Below are 17,397 nucleotides of genomic sequence, written 5' to 3' on the forward strand. Positions count from 1 at the left end.
GAACATGGTTTTCAGCCCCTCAGTGACTGCTTTATCTATGAACCTTCTGGGGTTGAAGCAGACTTAATTGTCTCTCAGGTAATAGCAGTTCAGTTTTGAAAAATGAAGTTAATATATTCACTGGTCAGGACAGAAAACCAAGGAAACCTCTACAGATCAACACTGACAAGACACAAATGTAATTAATACAGCATTCCAGTTGCTAAACTCCAGGTTATGCTAGGAAATGTAAACACTTGATTTTTTCCCACAGAATTTAGCTTTACAGATACTTTTGTGTGGTTTTGCATAAAGGTGTATTTTTATTCCATATACCTCTGGTGCTACCAGTTAAATGTCAGGTTTTCCTGTGCAGCTCCCTGGCTTTCTGAGGAGTGTGCTGCTGGTGTAGCTTATTGGCAACACAGCCATTTGGTCAGGGTGCCCCCAGATGAGACAGAAGTGATGGGGCAGTTCATTCCTTTTACGGACCCCTGTGCAGCTCAGGGACCTCCCTACCACACACATATGTTTGAATTTAGAGCCTCTTGGAGGAGCAGGAGACATATAAGGGTGTGCTTGTGCTGCCAGGCTACTTCACCTGGTGTTGCACTTGGATCACCTTCCCCTTGCTGTCCATGCAGAGTTCATGCTGGTGGCACGTGTCCTTTGCTCTGGAGGAACACCCACATCAGGCAAGCCCTGTGCAGCCCAGGAGGAAACCCTGCTGCAGGGGCTCCACCCAATGTGCTCACAGGTCAGACTATGCTGCTCAGTCTGAGGATCCCAGGCCAGTTCACAGAACAGGTAGCACAAACAGCCTGCAGGTTTGTTTGCCCAGACCTAGGTCCCAGGTAGCTTAGGAGGCACTCACAGCACTCAGGATCAAATCCTAAATGCCTTACTGAGACTAAAGGCGTGTTAAATTGTTTGGTGCTTTGTTCAGCCATTCAATCAATCTTACCGGATTTGGCTCTAATATTATTTTAAATCAATCTATTTTTTCTGTATGAATAATAAAAAAAAAAATCTTAGTTGCACATCAGAAATCCATTTCCTGTTCCCTGTGTTGTGTCAAACGTTCCATCTCTATACCATTTATTTCATATACTCTATTCCCTTTGTTCACAGTGCAGTGTAGAATTGGAGAATTCAGCAACTGGGAAAAAATCATACAGATGTCAAGAATATCACTTCCAGTTCAGGATTATTGTTCACAATATTTTCTCTGGACTAGCTCACACCAGACTTCAGTGGCTCAGAAAATAATACTGCCCTTATACCTGATCTGGTTAAAGCACTGTTACTCAGGCCTCACACTGGGGAGAGGAATTTCAGTGCAAAGGAGATATTTTCATTGCGTGGTAGGCTAAAAGGAAAACCACCTTCTTAGTGAACAGTGCTTTTCCAAAATGTGCTGAAGAGTTAGCACTAGTGTGCTGTTATCCCCCTAGGAAGATTAATGCACTACACCAGGAACAAATAAATAAATCACACATGCTGTCAGGCAGATGTGGGAAAAAATGCTTCTTTTTTACTGAAACTATTGGGTCAAGTGACCTTGTTTTGACCTGGGTTTGGGCAGAAGCCAGTCGCTGTGGAACAAATGTAAGAAAACTGTACTTGAAATGGCTTTGGGGTTTTGCTTATTTTCTTTTTGTGGGGCAGAGTTTTAAAATAACAGAAAAAAATCAAATCCACTCGAATAACTGATGTATTTATTTTCCTATATACACTTAAATATGGCACATCTGACAGTAGTTGTACAATAAACACAAAATGATGATCAAAGCCAGACAGTAGATCAAATAACTCAGTGCTGAACCTATTAGAAGCCGAATCCTGTACACTGAATTTCTGAAGAAAGTTTTACCCAGGAGCTGCATTAGCTAAGGATTCAGAGGCTAAGATTATCAAGTCTCAATTTCTGAGCGATTGGCTGGAGACTGTGACTTTATTTCCGATACAGAGCTTCATCTTCCATAACGTAACATGGAACCGGTACTTTCCAATCTTTCTTCCATGCAGTCAGAAATTCATCAGCTGTTGTTACCTCTTAGAGAACAATTACCAATGTCCCAGAGGATTCACTTGCAGTTAGTGATTACTCTAATAAATAAATGCAGACTGGATTAATTCTTCTGCTATTAATGTGGAAGATGTTCATGTTTACTATTGTTTGAAAGTCAGTGACAGCTACTTTGCGAAGCAGTGGATTGTCAAAGAATAGGGGAAGCTCAGTCAAGGAGTTTCTCTGCTTTGGGACCCATGAGAACCTCTCTTCTCCTTTGGACAACGACAATGCCTGGAACACACTGGTTTGGCAGTTGGGCATGTTCTGGGTTGGGATGGACATCTGTCTTCACAACTGTTTGATAAAGGAGAAAGAAGGCAAAAGAGAAAAGCATTTTAATATGATAATTCTTCACTGTCGTATTCTTCAACTTTTTCATCATTGAACACTGCAATGCTCCCTACACACAGTTTGGGAATCCTACAACACAGGGAGACAAGAATTTGCTGTCTCCCTGACTATTGCCTGACTCCCTGAAAATGCCTGACTATTTTTGTCTACAGCAACATGTCTCGCAGTGGTCCATTTGTCCAGAGTCATGACTTAAGTGATCCTTTCATTTCTTGAGAGCAGTGAAGTCCCAAGGGTCAGCACTGGATAGTGCTGCCCTCAAACTCTGCAAAGTAGCTTATCTCACTTCATGATTCAACTTTTCTCCTCCAGAAATACTGCAGATGGAAGTCTGCCACTAAGGTCCTGTGTCCAGATTACAGTAATTTTTAGAAGCCAAATTCATGTAAACAAATGATTACATTCCTCCCCTCCCACCTGTCTGAAACAGATAAATAACCAATTCTTTCATGCTCATTTTTAGCTCTGCTGGTTGTTTTAGCTATTTTTATACTTGCCAACTATTTAGTGTTTGTCCTTGTTTTCAAAGCTGAACCTGAAGATGTGAAGGTTACTTCTTCCACAGCATCTTCCCTGTGAATGAACCTATGAAGCTACTGAGAGTGGATCCTGTGGGTGACCACTCAGTGAACTGCAGCTCTGCCAAGGTACCCAGGGAAACTGGATGCTGACTATCCTTATATAAACTTTGAGACTAAGCTCCTGCATGCTCCTGGGTCTCTACATGGGACCAAGGCTTTCTGAAAAATTAAAAAAATTAACTAATGCATGAAAACAGGTGTTTTAGAGGGCATTTTCTATCTTTGATTTGACACAGAAACCTCAAAACTAATAATACAAAAAGATTAGGGAAATTCATGGAGTACAGTAGCCCCAGAACAATTTTTCTGCTTCTCAGTAGAGTCAGAGCTGGTTGAGTGGATTTATATGTGTACAAAATTGCATTAGGTTTAGAAAATTACTAGCTCTGAGGACAAACTGGATAAGGAATGTGCTTTGTGCTCTGTGTGCAAATTTAGGGAGCCTTTGTCCCTAATCATCCATGAGATTGCCTTCAGCTGTCGCAGAGAACAGCTGTTATGGGATGGGTTCTGCTTACCTACAAGTACAAGACTCGATATCTCACTGCAAAAACTAATGTCAGTTGTAGTACAGTTTTAATCATCATTCCCTAAAGATTACAAAAAAAAAAAAAAAAAAAGTAGCAAGTATTGACAGCTGAATAGCAGCCTTGTCCAGATTTCTTTAAAATACAAATAAACCTTAAATTCCTTTTATAAGGTAAGTATTGTAAATATAATATCCATTATTATTATTATTATCTCCCTAACTTCAGCAAGGTATTCATCTCAAGTGGACCTCCTAGCCAATTCAGCAGTCGCACCTCTGACATCTAGGCAAGCTAATTCAGGTCTTGCAGTGTAGACAGTGAATGGCAAGGATCACTTACCTGCAGGTTTCGGCATGAAATATCTTGTGTTTTAGAGCACAGCTCTCCTGGCTCTCCCTACACAAATAGCAGCTGCAGTTCTCTTTACTTTGAAAGAAATCTGTGGGACACTTATGTCTACAGATGCATTCACAATTTTCTTCATCAAATTCCATATGTTGTCCACACATAGCCAGCTCAGCAAGAGGAGGGAGTTCTGCAATAGCACATACATATTTTAGCTGTAAAGTTTACATAACTAAATTGAAGAGACTCTTTCTGTTCTCTGTTCATTAGGACTTACACATGTACTTTCTGATAGTTTCTAGACTTCACAATTTCTGTTGTAACTTCCCGTGCAGAAAAGGACCGAGAGGATTGAGCCAATTATTTCACTCTATTCTAATACTGCTGTTTCTTGTGGGTTGAACCCAGCACAAAAAATTTTGGGGGATGTATACTGCAAGAGGCTAGTGTTACATTTTGAAATGCACAAATCTTTACTGGACAGCAAGTTTTAAAAAGATAATCTCAAAAAGGATTTAGTCTACACCCATGACAAAAAGGCACATCCATGCAAGCTACCACACCCACCACATGTGTACTTCACTACACAGTCACTGCAGAAACTTTTAAGGAGTAATGCTATGTCTACTAGGGGGCAAGCTGGCCTAGCACTTCAACAAGGAGCACATTCATATTTGTCAAAGATGAAAGAAAGTACTTTGTTTCAGAAGAAAAGTCAGAACAGCCAAGGGAGCTCACTATCTAATATCTTCCCTGAAAATGCACATCTGGAGTACAACATGAAGCTAATCCTCTCAAAAGGGAATACATTTTGTGAAAACTTTATTAAAATGCAAGCAGCACATCCCCAGTGAAAGGTCATGGCATATAAGGTGTCATTGGGAAGGTAATTTCCTGTAACTTTACAATTAGCTCTTGGATATAACCTATGGAATGTGAAATGTAACCTGCACCTCTGCTATCTGATCCCTGATCTCAGTGGCCAGAAAAGGCTTGCACATTACTTGAAAGAAATTTTCATTATTATTTACTGAAAATACTGCTGAAAAAACAGTATTTCAACAGAATAAAACCTAAGGCCTATTGAAAGGGAAGAGGGAGTCTGCCCAAAATTCTTGGAAGATAAACCCTTTCCTTGGGGTGATGAAGCCTGGCATGTGTGAAGTGGTGTAGAGTGTTTCAATCTCACTTTGTTTCAACCTCAAAGACAGATTTTAAGTTATTTTGTCCCAGCCACTTGCCAAACACAATGTACTTCAGAGAATGATATTTTTTCTGAGGAAGTATTGAGTCTATGTCAACAAAGGCCATAATTCAACAAGCCACAGATTTCAATGCTCTAAACGGGCTTTACAGAAGACTCTGAGTTATGAGGTCTCGGGCTATTCTCAGTCCTTCAGACTCACCCTGAAATACAAATGACTAATCCTTTCTTGAGTGAAAAGTCTAACCTGATGGTCAGAGGATCCTATCCAGAGTGAGAAAAGATCTAACAGAAACCACTATGCAAATTATTTCTTGCTTATTAACATTAGGAGATTGTAGTCAGTAGACCAGTTTATGAGGTTATTTAGCTTTATTTTAGTTTGCTAGTCTAGGATTTGCTTGCATGATTGATTTATTGTTGCCTTGGATGGTTTATTCTTTTTCTTGCTGAATTTAGCTTAAAGCACAAAGGCAAGGCTTCCTTCTCTGTCTGTGTCCTCTAGTGCTATGATCATGTTATTTTTGACCAATACAATTTCCTGAGAAAAACAATTCTTAAAAACCTTACACATGACTTGGAGAAAATTTAATTTCTCTTAATATTTATTGCTAGTAAGTTTTTTTAGTCTTACACAGTTGCCACTCAGAATATTTCCTGCAAATTTCTTTGACAAATTAAAATTTTACAGGAGAAGCAGAGGAAGAAGGCCAGTAACTACTTTTCTACAAATTTTACCCTCTTCCATTTCCTTCCACAGACCTGAAGAAGTATACATACATACTCCTGAGTATGTAGGGTATATCAGTTTGAAAGATTCCTAAATAATTTAAGATTAACATTAAAAGTACTCAAATACTTGGAAAGGTTATATAAGTTTTTTCACTGACTACAGCTAACATGCAGGATGGTCTTGCCTGTGTTATTCCTTATTAATTCTTTCCTTAAGAACTAAAAAAAAATAAAATGAGTACCTTCCCCATGCAATGTATTCTGGGGCATTTTTTTTCCTACAGTTAAGAAGTTTCCCTAATGCCCATCATAAAATGTGAAATAAGAATTTGTACAGGCTGCCTACTTCACAAAATCTTATAAATACTTTCCTATGTCCTACTCAGGTTGCTAATATAAAGACAATAAAACTTCCAAGCAAGAAAAAATGAGATGGGGGGAAGCACATATATGTGTTTATTTTCAGGTGAGTTTCCATACCATAATCCAAGTCTATCTAGGGATATGGAATAGAAACTGTAACTCCCTCAATGAAAAAAAAAAAGTGAGAAGACCAGAATGAGACACAAAGAGCTTGGAGATAGTATGCAAAAGTGTCTCTTTGTCATTTCATCTTTACCTTCTCGTCTGTTGGAGTGCTGTGTGTCTATAACACATTCACATTTGTCACTATCCCAGATCCATCCATTATGGCAAAACTTGTTGGTAAAGGGGCATCTAGAAGAAAAAGAAGTTGAGATAGGAATTTAAAAAAATAATTAGGGGCATCAGAGTAGTCATTTGGGAAAATGAGCCTGCTGGTGTGCTGGGTCTGCCACCTGTACCATGTGAAGGCCTGGCATTACCGCTGCAAACAGAAAGAATTGGGTCTGGGCGGTTCTGCTGATAGGGAGGAGCTCTCTAGATCCCAGCAACTACAAGAAGCGAGTTCAGCACCTATATCAGATAGCAGCCTTAGGAAGCAGCTACAGTTTTGCAGCTTCACTTTTCCATAAAATAGTTTTACCCCAAGCAGGGTGGTCTTTGTCCTGCAGTATTCATCCCATGTAACTTTATTCAATTTTGCCTTGCTTCCCAAAGGTCCAGCTACAGTTTAAATTTGCCCATGTTCATGCATGTACAGGGGGCTATTTCAGTGTCAGAAGGACAGACTGACTTCAAGGCCCTTTGCTCTGGGAGGGGAACTCACAAACTGAAAAAAGACTGAGGTTCTTCTATATTTGTCAAGGAGGAGGATTTGGAGTGGCCAGAAGGCTGAGGGAGGTCTGGAGTGGCTTTGCTGAAATGATACCTCTCCCCACCCAGATGTCTGCTGAAGGGCAGTGATGGGGACAAGCCGAATGCAGGGCTTGACAGAGACTTTTGAGCTGCCTTCCAGTGAGTCACTCAAGCTGTTTGAGTTTCTAGAGTGTTTGTTTATGTAGCCGTTTCTCACTGGGAGTACTGTTGCAGTGGCAAAGTCCACTTTACACCCCCACGTTGCTTTGAAAGTGGCCTCTCGGTAAACCTCTGTGCTGGAAAGTTCTCCAGTTCTCCCTTTACCAAGATTCCACTGGTCAGTGACTCTCTCCATCCCTTCTCCCATTGCCCCCTGTTATGTCACTCACCCTTGCCTCTGACCCCTAGCCCTCAGACTATTGGCTTCTGATGCTCTGCCCGCCCCTGGGACTCTTTGGGATAAAACCGCGCGTGCCTTTCGTTCTTGGTTCTTTGTCCCTGCTTCCTTTGGGTGTGTTGGTTTCATTAAACACGTCGGAATTGCAGCAGAGAGCCCCTCTCGCCTCTCTGTCTCTGGTTTGTGCACAGACTGTGGGTGTGAGCAGCTGTTCACAGCCACCTGGGAAGGTGAGATCGTGTGCACGCGTGGGTGCTGGCAGAGCGCCGCCTAAGCGATCCACAAGGGACCCTGTGGGAGAAACATGGCATCGATTCACCAAAGCCTCCTTTCATAGAGTACTAGTATTTTATGCCATATTTTGGAGTGAGATGTGAGGTCGCTTTTCTCCAGTTCATGAGCCCAACAGATGCAAACCAAGACTGGGTCAAAAGTGAAAAGCCACGATTCATATTGATTCTGACCTGACGTGCCCTAAGGTATGGCAGAGGGCTTTAGCTTGAGCACAGAACTCAGTGTGCCCTGGCTGAATAATGCACTAGCAGAGTTGCTGTGTCAGGCTGAAAACGTCTATGCACACAGACCCAAAAAGCTCCAGTGTAACACAATGCCAATATGAGCACTCGGGGTCCCTGCTCAAGAACCTAAATGTCTTAGTGACTCCTGATGCTGATGAACTGGCCTACAGTTTATTGGATTCTGATGTCCATTCATTTAAAATTCACATGGTTTAGGTGAACTTTCTAACCCTGAGTGATAATCGGGTTATTCAGAAAAACTGTTGGGATAACAGAAATGGAATGGACCATTATAACGTGCAAATCAGAGCAAAATAATTTCAACATGTGCAGAAGTTTGCAAATGAGGGAACTTACCCATCTTCTTCGGGGTACTGGACAGATCTTCGTATGATGGTGTACTGGTGGCGCTGGGTGTTTGATGTACACTTGCAGGCTGTGTGATTGGCAATTTTGATGGGCACAGGCTCGGGAACACTTGTCAAGGGAACTGAGATCTCAAACAGCTAGATGGGACAAATAACATTCATTTTTCAGTTTTCCATTATATAGTTAATATTTGGAGGTTTAAATAAAAATCTTGTATTCTTTTCCACCATTTTTCCCACCCTTGCTCTTTTCTAGAGAAAGTTACCATAAATATAAATGAGCAGAAGTGTACTGAGGGTTTTGAAGAGTAAGCAATGCTCACCAAAGTAGGAACTTGACAAAATTGGTATCCTAGCACTGTATTACAGCTATTTAACACCCAAGACTATTATGTCTTGGGTGAGACAATTTATTTATAGAATTACTGCAAGCAAACAAAAAAACCTCTTGGATGCTAGGGACAATTGGGAAAGAGGTAGGTGTTGAGAACTTTTTTCTTGGTTATATCATCAGTTGAATCTCTACCACTTACAGAGACAGCTACTTAACTGTCCCTGGGTATAATCACAGTATGCATCTTTAGGGATCTAACTTAACCCCCACAGCCTTCTCAGAGAGGGAAGAAACAGAAGTAAAAAGAGGAAAGTTCATTCTGCTTTAGCTGGGTTTAGGCAGGGAATCATCCTGGAAACCTCTCTCTGATGTATATAGCAGGAGCTTAAGGAACAAAGCACCTTGCCTTCAGTGCATCCAAATTGTTAAGAGTGATCTTTGAGAAGGCCTGTGGAGGCTCTGGTTCCTTGGGCAGCTATGTGTAGGAGATGTAGAAGTGATCCACACTCCTCTGCCCCTCAAACCATCTTCCTTCCCATGGAAACCAAAGCACTGGGCATGTCTTGGTGTGCCAGCATGTCTTGGCTTAAAGCTGCATCCACCTGCAGGGACTGAGTATTCCTAAGCAGACTGCTTAGACATGAAAACCTAGGTGTTGCAGTGTCTGACTTTAGGTGGCATTAATATCCTGCAGTGGATATTTTATACCAAGGGAAAAAAAAAAACCTCTCACTAATATGGGAATAAGGGAATAACTCCATTAGATGAATAAATCTGGACTGATGGTGGTGTATCCATAAGTGGAACTTAGCTGGGGACTTTTGAGGGAATGCTTATTTTGAAGGATGCTAAAGGAATGTTACACTCTGCAAAATTGCAGTTTTTCCACAAACTTGTGAACTGCTGCTCAGAAAACACATAAATAAATAAATACTTTTTAGCCTGACCTAGCTCCCTGAGCTGATTAGATATCTTTTGTGTGTGGCCAACAGCTCTTAACAGCTTTCTCCTTCTGGTGTGGAATGAAAGCAATTAAGGAGCATTGACGCAAGGACAGACCCTGCTTTATTTTACTCCAGCTATATTCCAGTACAATCAGACACAGTGGAATTACATTCCAACAAACACAAAATAAATACAGAAGTGAATTGGACCTGCTCCCCATGAGGGCTTCAATTTTCTTTTTGAAGCAACTGCCCTTGATCTTTGTTCTGATTTAAAGAAAAGCCTTTCTCATGAGTAGAATTTCATTTATTATGCCAAGTGACCTAGGAATGCACAAGGTGAAGGTTCATCAAAGAGGACCAGTCTCCTGTGCTTCATCTGTGGGTATGAATCATAGAATCACAGAAAGGCTTGGTTGGAAGGGACCTTGAAGATCAGTTCCAACTCCTTACCCCCTCCCATGGGCAGAGGTGCCACCCACTAGACCAGACTACTGGTGAACAATGGATGGTTTCTTCCACAGAGCGGATTGAAAGTGCTAAACTTGGAACTCTGCTCAGTCACCCACTGGAGCAGGATATCTCTGTACATAGCCTCTAGTGGGACTCTACAAGAAAGAGGCTGTCTGGCTACTCTGTGCTCAGTTTTTGGCACTGGTCATTAAAACTTGGGTATGCCCTGTTGCACTTATTTAGTAATTGACTACTGGTTTAAGCCTTTCTTTCCCTGAGAGACGTGTGGTTTGGGACATTCAGATCCTGAGGCATGCTAATTAGGAGCATCTGGTCTCTCCTGATGAATATATCTCCTTTTCTGGCTTGAAAAATTGCAGATCCAAAATTATTAGCCAGCCTTCTTGCCAAGGACAATAATGTTGAAAGGCAGTGGCCCAACACAACAAAATTTCGTGGGGTTAAACCTTGGATACAGAGGATTCCTAGGGGATAATGCTCTCAAGGGGTCCCCGGTCCAAGTAACAATATATTACAGAAAGATTAAGCTTCTGATCATCACATGAGCCTGCAGTCCCTTTCTCAGGACCTGATTTTCCATCTCTACACATATATAAACAATTTTTAATAATGCAACATGGATGTAAAATGCTATTGCACACTCCTGCATTCACTCCGCATGGATAAAAAATTCTTCTGTTTGTTATGATAGTGCAGACAGATCTTTCATAACAGGATCTCAGAAACCAAACATCCTCCTTCCCCTCCCTTTTTGGTGAGCCAGGGTAAAAAGAAAACAGATGAATAGCCTCATTTACCGTTTTCGACACGTAAGTTGTACTTGTATTCATGCAGCTGAGACTCTCCTCGTTGCAGCAGCCTCCACATCTGAACACGTTCACACAAGGAGGCTTGAAAAATTTGTTGGTTGTTGTACCCAGCTCTTTGGCAACTTCCACACAGGTTTCCCTTGGCACACACTGGGTCTTTTGCCATTCTTCATCTATGACTGGAGAAAACACCACTTTTATGAACAATCATGGCAAAGTTAAACCTCTTGATTGGGGAAGCAGAAGCGTTATATAAATAAAAATGAAGTTCTGGCAGGCCATTTGCACTTACTTGGATCAATTTGTGCTTATTTGGATCAATCTAAGGACCAGAGAGAGTCTGAGTGCAAAGTTATCCCAGTAACTTACACCAGCTGCACTGGCAGAGAGGTTGTTGCATTTTTCTGCCTTTAGCTTTCAATGCAAATGACCAAAATCTGTTAATTCCAGCAGATTTCATAGAGCTGCATTGATTTCCCTTAGCAGAGAGTCCCCAGCTACACAGTGTCTATTTGACAAAGCTGCCCCACGCCCTGTTCCCCTTTGCTCCAGGGTAGCCTTCCTTGTTGTCATTTTATCCTCTCTCTGAGTGTGCCCCACCGTGGACTCAGTACAGCCTGGGCCTGAGAGCAAAAGCACATTAATGATTAACAGATTCTGGTCAGAGGGTATTAGTACTCCTGGTGGATGTCAGCCAGAGAGCACCATTTCCAAACTGCCCAATAGAACCCAAGACAAACAGTCTCACACCTCAGTAGCATCAGGGTGTTCAAGGCTGAATAACAGGAATATGAATTCAAGTGTGAGTCGTCTATTCAAAACACTAGGGCATCTTTCAAATACTGAATTGTTGTAGACTAGTAGACCAGGCTTGACTGATTGTCAGATTCTGACCATGAGAAGGAATAACATATTAACTGCCTGAACCAGACAGAGAAAATAGGGACATTTACATAATACTGTCTTGAGTTTTGTCAAGAGGTGGCCCTCCTTTTTTTGCCTTTTGCTTACTTGATTCAAGTTATGGAAATCCTCATGAGTCATCAATGCTTATGCTCTAAGTTCTTCGTAAAATGATGAAAAAAATTTTTCCTCTCTATCCCCTATATCAGGCTTCTGAAATATGAAAAGCAACTCTTATACTATTAAAAAAATGCTCTCCCATTGCAGTCCCCCTCCCTACTATTGTAAAAGCAGTACCTACATTTACAGTGAAGTTCTGAAAAAGGAAAAATTCTGGAATACTTTTAACCTACATGCTATACCTTGCCTTCAGATGAACATTGATTTTTCTCATTCCTGACTTTCCTTTTGTTATTTTTAACTTTTTCTTAACTGACTTTGTATATTTAAATTATTTTGTTTATTCCTGCATAGTACTTCCAGAGGGTTGATTTGCTCCATTTTTCAGTCATGCAAGGAGTATAGGAAATAAGAGTTTGATGTCTGAATTGTGAAGAAGAGGCATAAATTAAAAGAATAATCATTAAAATTAATAGACTTTTCTAGAGTAATGTTAGTCTATCAAAATAGCAATATAATCCTAACATTGAAATAGAAAATAAAGTATTTGCCAAACTTATTAAGGTATGTGCACGTAATCACTTCAGATGTCACTTCAATGAACATAAGCATCAATGACCTTTCCAGCTACACACATCCTCACTTCATTGACCACTTCTTTAGCAGAAGGGCTGTTACAGGAACTGGACTCCAAGGAAGTGGGTCTCACATCTTGTTCAGAAGCCCCATGGTCACCCTGATCTTTTCTGTGACCAAGCACAGGGCAGTTGCTGAGAAATTTGGCTGTGATACAGTCTCCAGCTTGAAAGTGCTGCAGTCCTTAGTGACTGAGCAGCTCAGGGGAGACTGTGGTTAGATGAAGTGACACAAACTTTCAGTGAATTCATTGTTAAAGCTTTAGAAAGGAGGAACAAAGTCCTGAATTCTCCCAGATGGAGTTCGGAGTGCTGTGGAAGATACTCAAATAAAACAATGATGAGTCTTGACCCAGCCTTCTCATCAAAACCTTTTATTAAAACAAAACAGATGCCCTTGGCAAAAAGGTCACTGCTTAATGACTGGAAAGGGTGTGGAAAAGAAATACATGTTTATGGGCTTGTCTTTTTTAAAAGGAGTTTGAGTACCTTGAACATATTAATATATTAAAACAAAAGTAGTTTCTGTCCTGTGATAATTCCACTTTGAATGGAAGAATGGAGAAGATGGCCCAATGGGCTTCTTTTAACTTGAATTTCAGTAACCTGACTTTAATGAGGAAGCTGACAATTCTGTGTCTAGAGTCAGACTTTCGAAGGGAAAATAAGATGCAGCCTAATAGCTGTTCCAAACAGAAAACTCTATCTATATGACCATAGTAAAATACAACCACAGAACAGTTTTGTTTGGAAGGGACCTTAAAGATCATCTATTTCCAACCCCACTGCCGAGGGCAGGAACACCTTCCTCTAGACCAGGATGTGTAGTGTTCCATCCAGCCTGGCCTTGAACACTTCCAGGGATGGGTCATCCACAGCTTCTCTGGGCAGCCTCTTCCAGTGTCTTCCTAATACCTAATCTAAATTTACTCTCTTTCAGCTTAAAGCCATTCCCATCACTGCGTGCCCTTGGGAAAAGTCCCTCTCCAGCTCTCTTGTAGCTCACTCTTAGGTACTGGAAGGCTGCAATTGGATCTCCATGGAGCCGTCTCTTCTCCAGGCTGAACAGCCCCAACTCTCTTAGCCTGACTTCATAGGAGAGGTGCTCCAGCCCTGTGACCATCTCAAATTAGCCACAGCACACTAAGTGGCATAGTGACCTTATTACCTGAACATTATTTACATTATAAATATTAAGCTACATTATTCTGCCTTTGAATTTCAATATGCCCTGTCTCAGTAACATTTAATAAGGTCCCCTGTTGTCATGCTGTCTGGACAAAGGGATATTTTAATTTTGCAGAAATGTTGGTGTTCACTAAATAAGCAATAGGAGTTGAGGATTACAGCACTTGACTCTGGGTACTCCCAATAACTCTATGGATTTTTAATGTCACTGAGTAGAATTATAAAGGTATGTAAGCAAAATACTTATCACTATTAAAAGCCATCTTAATTGTTTTTCATGTGTATTTGTTTTAACTTTTTTTCTGTACAGAATTTCTGTGAAAACTGTAAAGCCATGCCTGTGATATGAAAACCCTCTTCAGATAGGCACTTGTATACACATTTCTGTGTTGTGGCTCAGAGAAGCAATTTAAGGCCTTTGCTCAGACATAATTTAGCTGAATAATGGTGTGTGAATGTGGCTGGGATTGTTGTAAAAGTAGTATTGGAACAAAATCAGCAATATCTGATTTCCCAAAAGGAAAGTCATATGATAATATCACATCAGGGTAAAGACAACAAAAAGATTATCTCAGCCTGTCCTTCATTAGGCTGCAGTTTAGATTTGCTGTAGGATGTCCATTTGCTAGACCAAAATATAGTAACTGATTCTTTGTTTTACAGCCATGAATATGTAATGCCTTGAGCATCACAACTACAAGGAAAAGTATTCATTCTTGCTCCAGATGAGGGAGTAGGTTGTGATTCTCCACTTTCAGTTGCTAGTTGGTTGCTTCAAGATCTGCTTTTCTCTGGAGAAACTTCCTCAAACAGATCGAGGTTAGGACACCACCTTCTTTCTCTCAGTTCCCACACAGACACTGCTGCTGGGGCAGTGCCTTATATCAGAGCACACCTAATAAAAAAGGGATTTCTATGCCTGCAGTAAAGTTCATTCATTTCTGCCTGCAAGCAAGTTCTGAGATGTAGCACAATGCTGCTGTCCACCCCCTCAGCCAGTCATTCTGACCTGTTTTTTGTGCATTGACTTATCTTCCATTTGTGGACTGACAAATCCCTGCATAGTACATCTTCCCTTTGGAGAGTATGCAGAGAACAATAAGCCTGATTTGGCCAAAAAACAGGGAGGTATACTCAGGCTGTCATCTGACATTTTTTCATACAAAGTCACTTTCCAGTAATGCCCTGTTGTTTCCAGTATGGGTGTATTCTAGGAACCCCCCTACTTACTTAACAGTTTCCTGCACACAAATCAGGGAGAGGTCTTGAAGCTAAGAGGTCAGACTTGGCCACAAACCTGCACCTACCTTTCAGTGTGTCAATATCATAGAAAGCAGCAGCAAATCTGGTAGAGCGATGTGAAGCAGAGCGGGAGTCTAAGTTGGCCAGGCTCTTGAGTTTTAGCCTGCATTTCCACAGCTTCCAGTCCTCAGAGTGAGTGATGTGAAGCAGCTCTTCCAGGCTGGATGCTCTCCTAATCTGCTGCTCTGACCGCTCCAGTGCTGACAGAGATGTCCTCTGGAAGGAAAGAGGGAAGTCAGAAAGCCAGTACTTCACAGCTTGTCCCCAGTGCAGCACGTGGAGCACTTGTACCAAAAGGCAGCATGTTACTGAGGACATCTGAGGATACCTGGGAAAACAGCACACAGAGATGTCCTGTTCTTTGACAGTGCCCAGCACCAGACTGAACTGCAGGATTTGTGCCCAGATAAATTGGGAAGGGGAGATACCCACTTCTTCACCCTTTTCATCACAGCCGTCAGAACTATTTGACAAATGCAGACTTTACTGTGTCCCTGATCTCCAGGGAACCTGGTAGACACCAATCACATCACTGGTGTGCCTGAGCTGGCCAGTCATGCCAGAGTGAATCCCAGGCCACCCTACAGGCAATCTGAATCAGTTCAGGCAGTGAGCCCAGCCCATGTGCCTCTACAACAAGCCACCTTGGGTGCCAAAACTCTGGTTCCAGACATGAGACACCGCTGCAGGGTCAGGTGATACAGCTGGAAGCTGCACTAAGAACGAGGGCCCATCCACATGGCAGGCAAATGCAACATTCAACATGTTGCAAAGCGCAAGACACATCTGCCATCTCCCATTCTGACTACACTTGGGTCATGCCCAAGTCAGCCAGCATGGCCTCATGTCCAGCCTCAGGGCTGCGGCTGTGCAGCAGCATTGGCACAGTCACTGCATTTTCCACCTGTGTGATGTTTACGACCACTCTGCTCCCATTGGAGAAAACTCCCTACGCCATCAGTTTGAAGTTAATATTCACTTTTAAAATAGCTGTGTAACACTTAATATTGCACAAAATCCCATAATAATACTGCTTTCTTTGGCTGCTGCTTTCTGACATCTGTGTTTGTGCCTTTATCAAGACATTGAGTATTTATTTCCACTGACTCACCAGATCTGCTGAAAACATTGTCTCCAACACAAGTAAGAGGTTATCTTTGTAAATTTCTTTGTTGCACTGGGCTGGTGCTCTCTCAGCTGTACTCTCTGGTCATACAGTGAACTGTATTTTTTGACTTGCAAATAAAGGGCTGCAGTGCCAGCTGCCATAAATAAAATTCCAGCTCTTTAAAGCAAAGTAAAAGAGGCTGTCGATGAGGTGTGTAGCAGACAGCAGTCTGAACCATTAGAGAGAGTGCTCTGTATAGGACTGGGGAGGGGGTGAAGGAAAGGCCCACCTATAACAGGAAGATTTTTAGATGAGATCTGAAATCCAAGCACTGAGTGCATCTGTTACTTGTTATAAAAACATCTGTGGCATTTATTTTACAACAATACAGATGTTAGCCTGTACACATGGGCCAAGTTAGATTTTGGGTATATACCTTGCACTGACCTAAAATTCCCTAAGTAGTTAACTCAGAAAAAGTTGTTTGCTCTCCTTTTATGCCCATACAGAATATTATATTGTGCTCTAGCAAGTTGCTATGTTTCATTACAGAGACGTCTGCTTCATAGGTGAACGATTTCTCACGCATTTCATATGTGGTAAAAACTGGAAACCCCATCTCAATACTTACAGACAAATAGCTCAGAAGGAATGTGAATACTTAGCACCAGTAACTGAATTTCAAGACAGATTTGCAAACAAGATACCCAGAATTTTGCTGATCCAGGAAAGCTGAAATTCAGCTTGAGGTCAATGCGTCAAGACTTATTTGTTCTAAGAACCGCAGCCTATGTTCACTCCCATTCACTAACTGTCTCCTTGTTCTTGCAAAACATGCAAGTGTAGGACCAGCAGTGGCATGGTAATGGGACCAAAGATAGCAAAACTGAACTCTATTAAGCATTAACTTTTTTCCCTTTTCTCTGAGGTAAAAAAAACATTCTAGCTGAATGAGCATCCAAGACTTCTGAACTAGACTGAATTTACAGACAACCTGTAAAATGAGATGACAGCATTCTGGAACTTAGAAATATATCCCGGAACTTCTTGTAAGAGTCAGCAGTTTGGGACGACTCAGCTTGTCAATTTCTTTTACTTATATATCAAGAGGTTTTATTAGTCATAGAATCATAGAATTGTTAAGGTTGGAAAATACCTCTAAGATCATCAAGTCCAACCACCAACCCAGCACCACCACTGTGTTCACCACTAAACCAAGCCCTGATTATTATATGAGCAAAATAAGATTTAAACCTAAGATAAAAGAGTACAGAAAAAGTAGC

The 17,397-nt window shown here is 41.4% G+C and overlaps 1 protein-coding gene across 1 annotated transcript in view; it reads right to left on the reverse strand.

Moving 5' to 3' along the window:
* Positions 1 to 1,702: 1,702 nt before the first annotated feature.
* The window catches only part of VEGFD (vascular endothelial growth factor D), a 29,416-nt gene continuing 13,721 nt past the window's right edge, over positions 1,703 to 17,397 (reverse strand). Inside the window, exons 2-7 of the mRNA XM_082278121.1 lie at positions 15,012 to 15,222; positions 10,847 to 11,037; positions 8,287 to 8,435; positions 6,416 to 6,513; positions 3,855 to 4,050; positions 1,703 to 2,347 (exon numbers count right to left, since the gene is read on the reverse strand). Coding sequence (XP_082134247.1) covers positions 2,221 to 2,347; positions 3,855 to 4,050; positions 6,416 to 6,513; positions 8,287 to 8,435; positions 10,847 to 11,037; positions 15,012 to 15,222 — 972 coding nt within the window. The 3' untranslated portion in view covers positions 1,703 to 2,220. The remainder of the gene's footprint in view (positions 2,348 to 3,854; positions 4,051 to 6,415; positions 6,514 to 8,286; positions 8,436 to 10,846; positions 11,038 to 15,011; positions 15,223 to 17,397) is intronic.

This window comes from Coloeus monedula (genome assembly GCF_965178545.1).
Source record: "Coloeus monedula genome assembly, chromosome: 3".
NCBI lineage: Eukaryota > Metazoa > Chordata > Aves > Passeriformes > Corvidae > Coloeus > Coloeus monedula.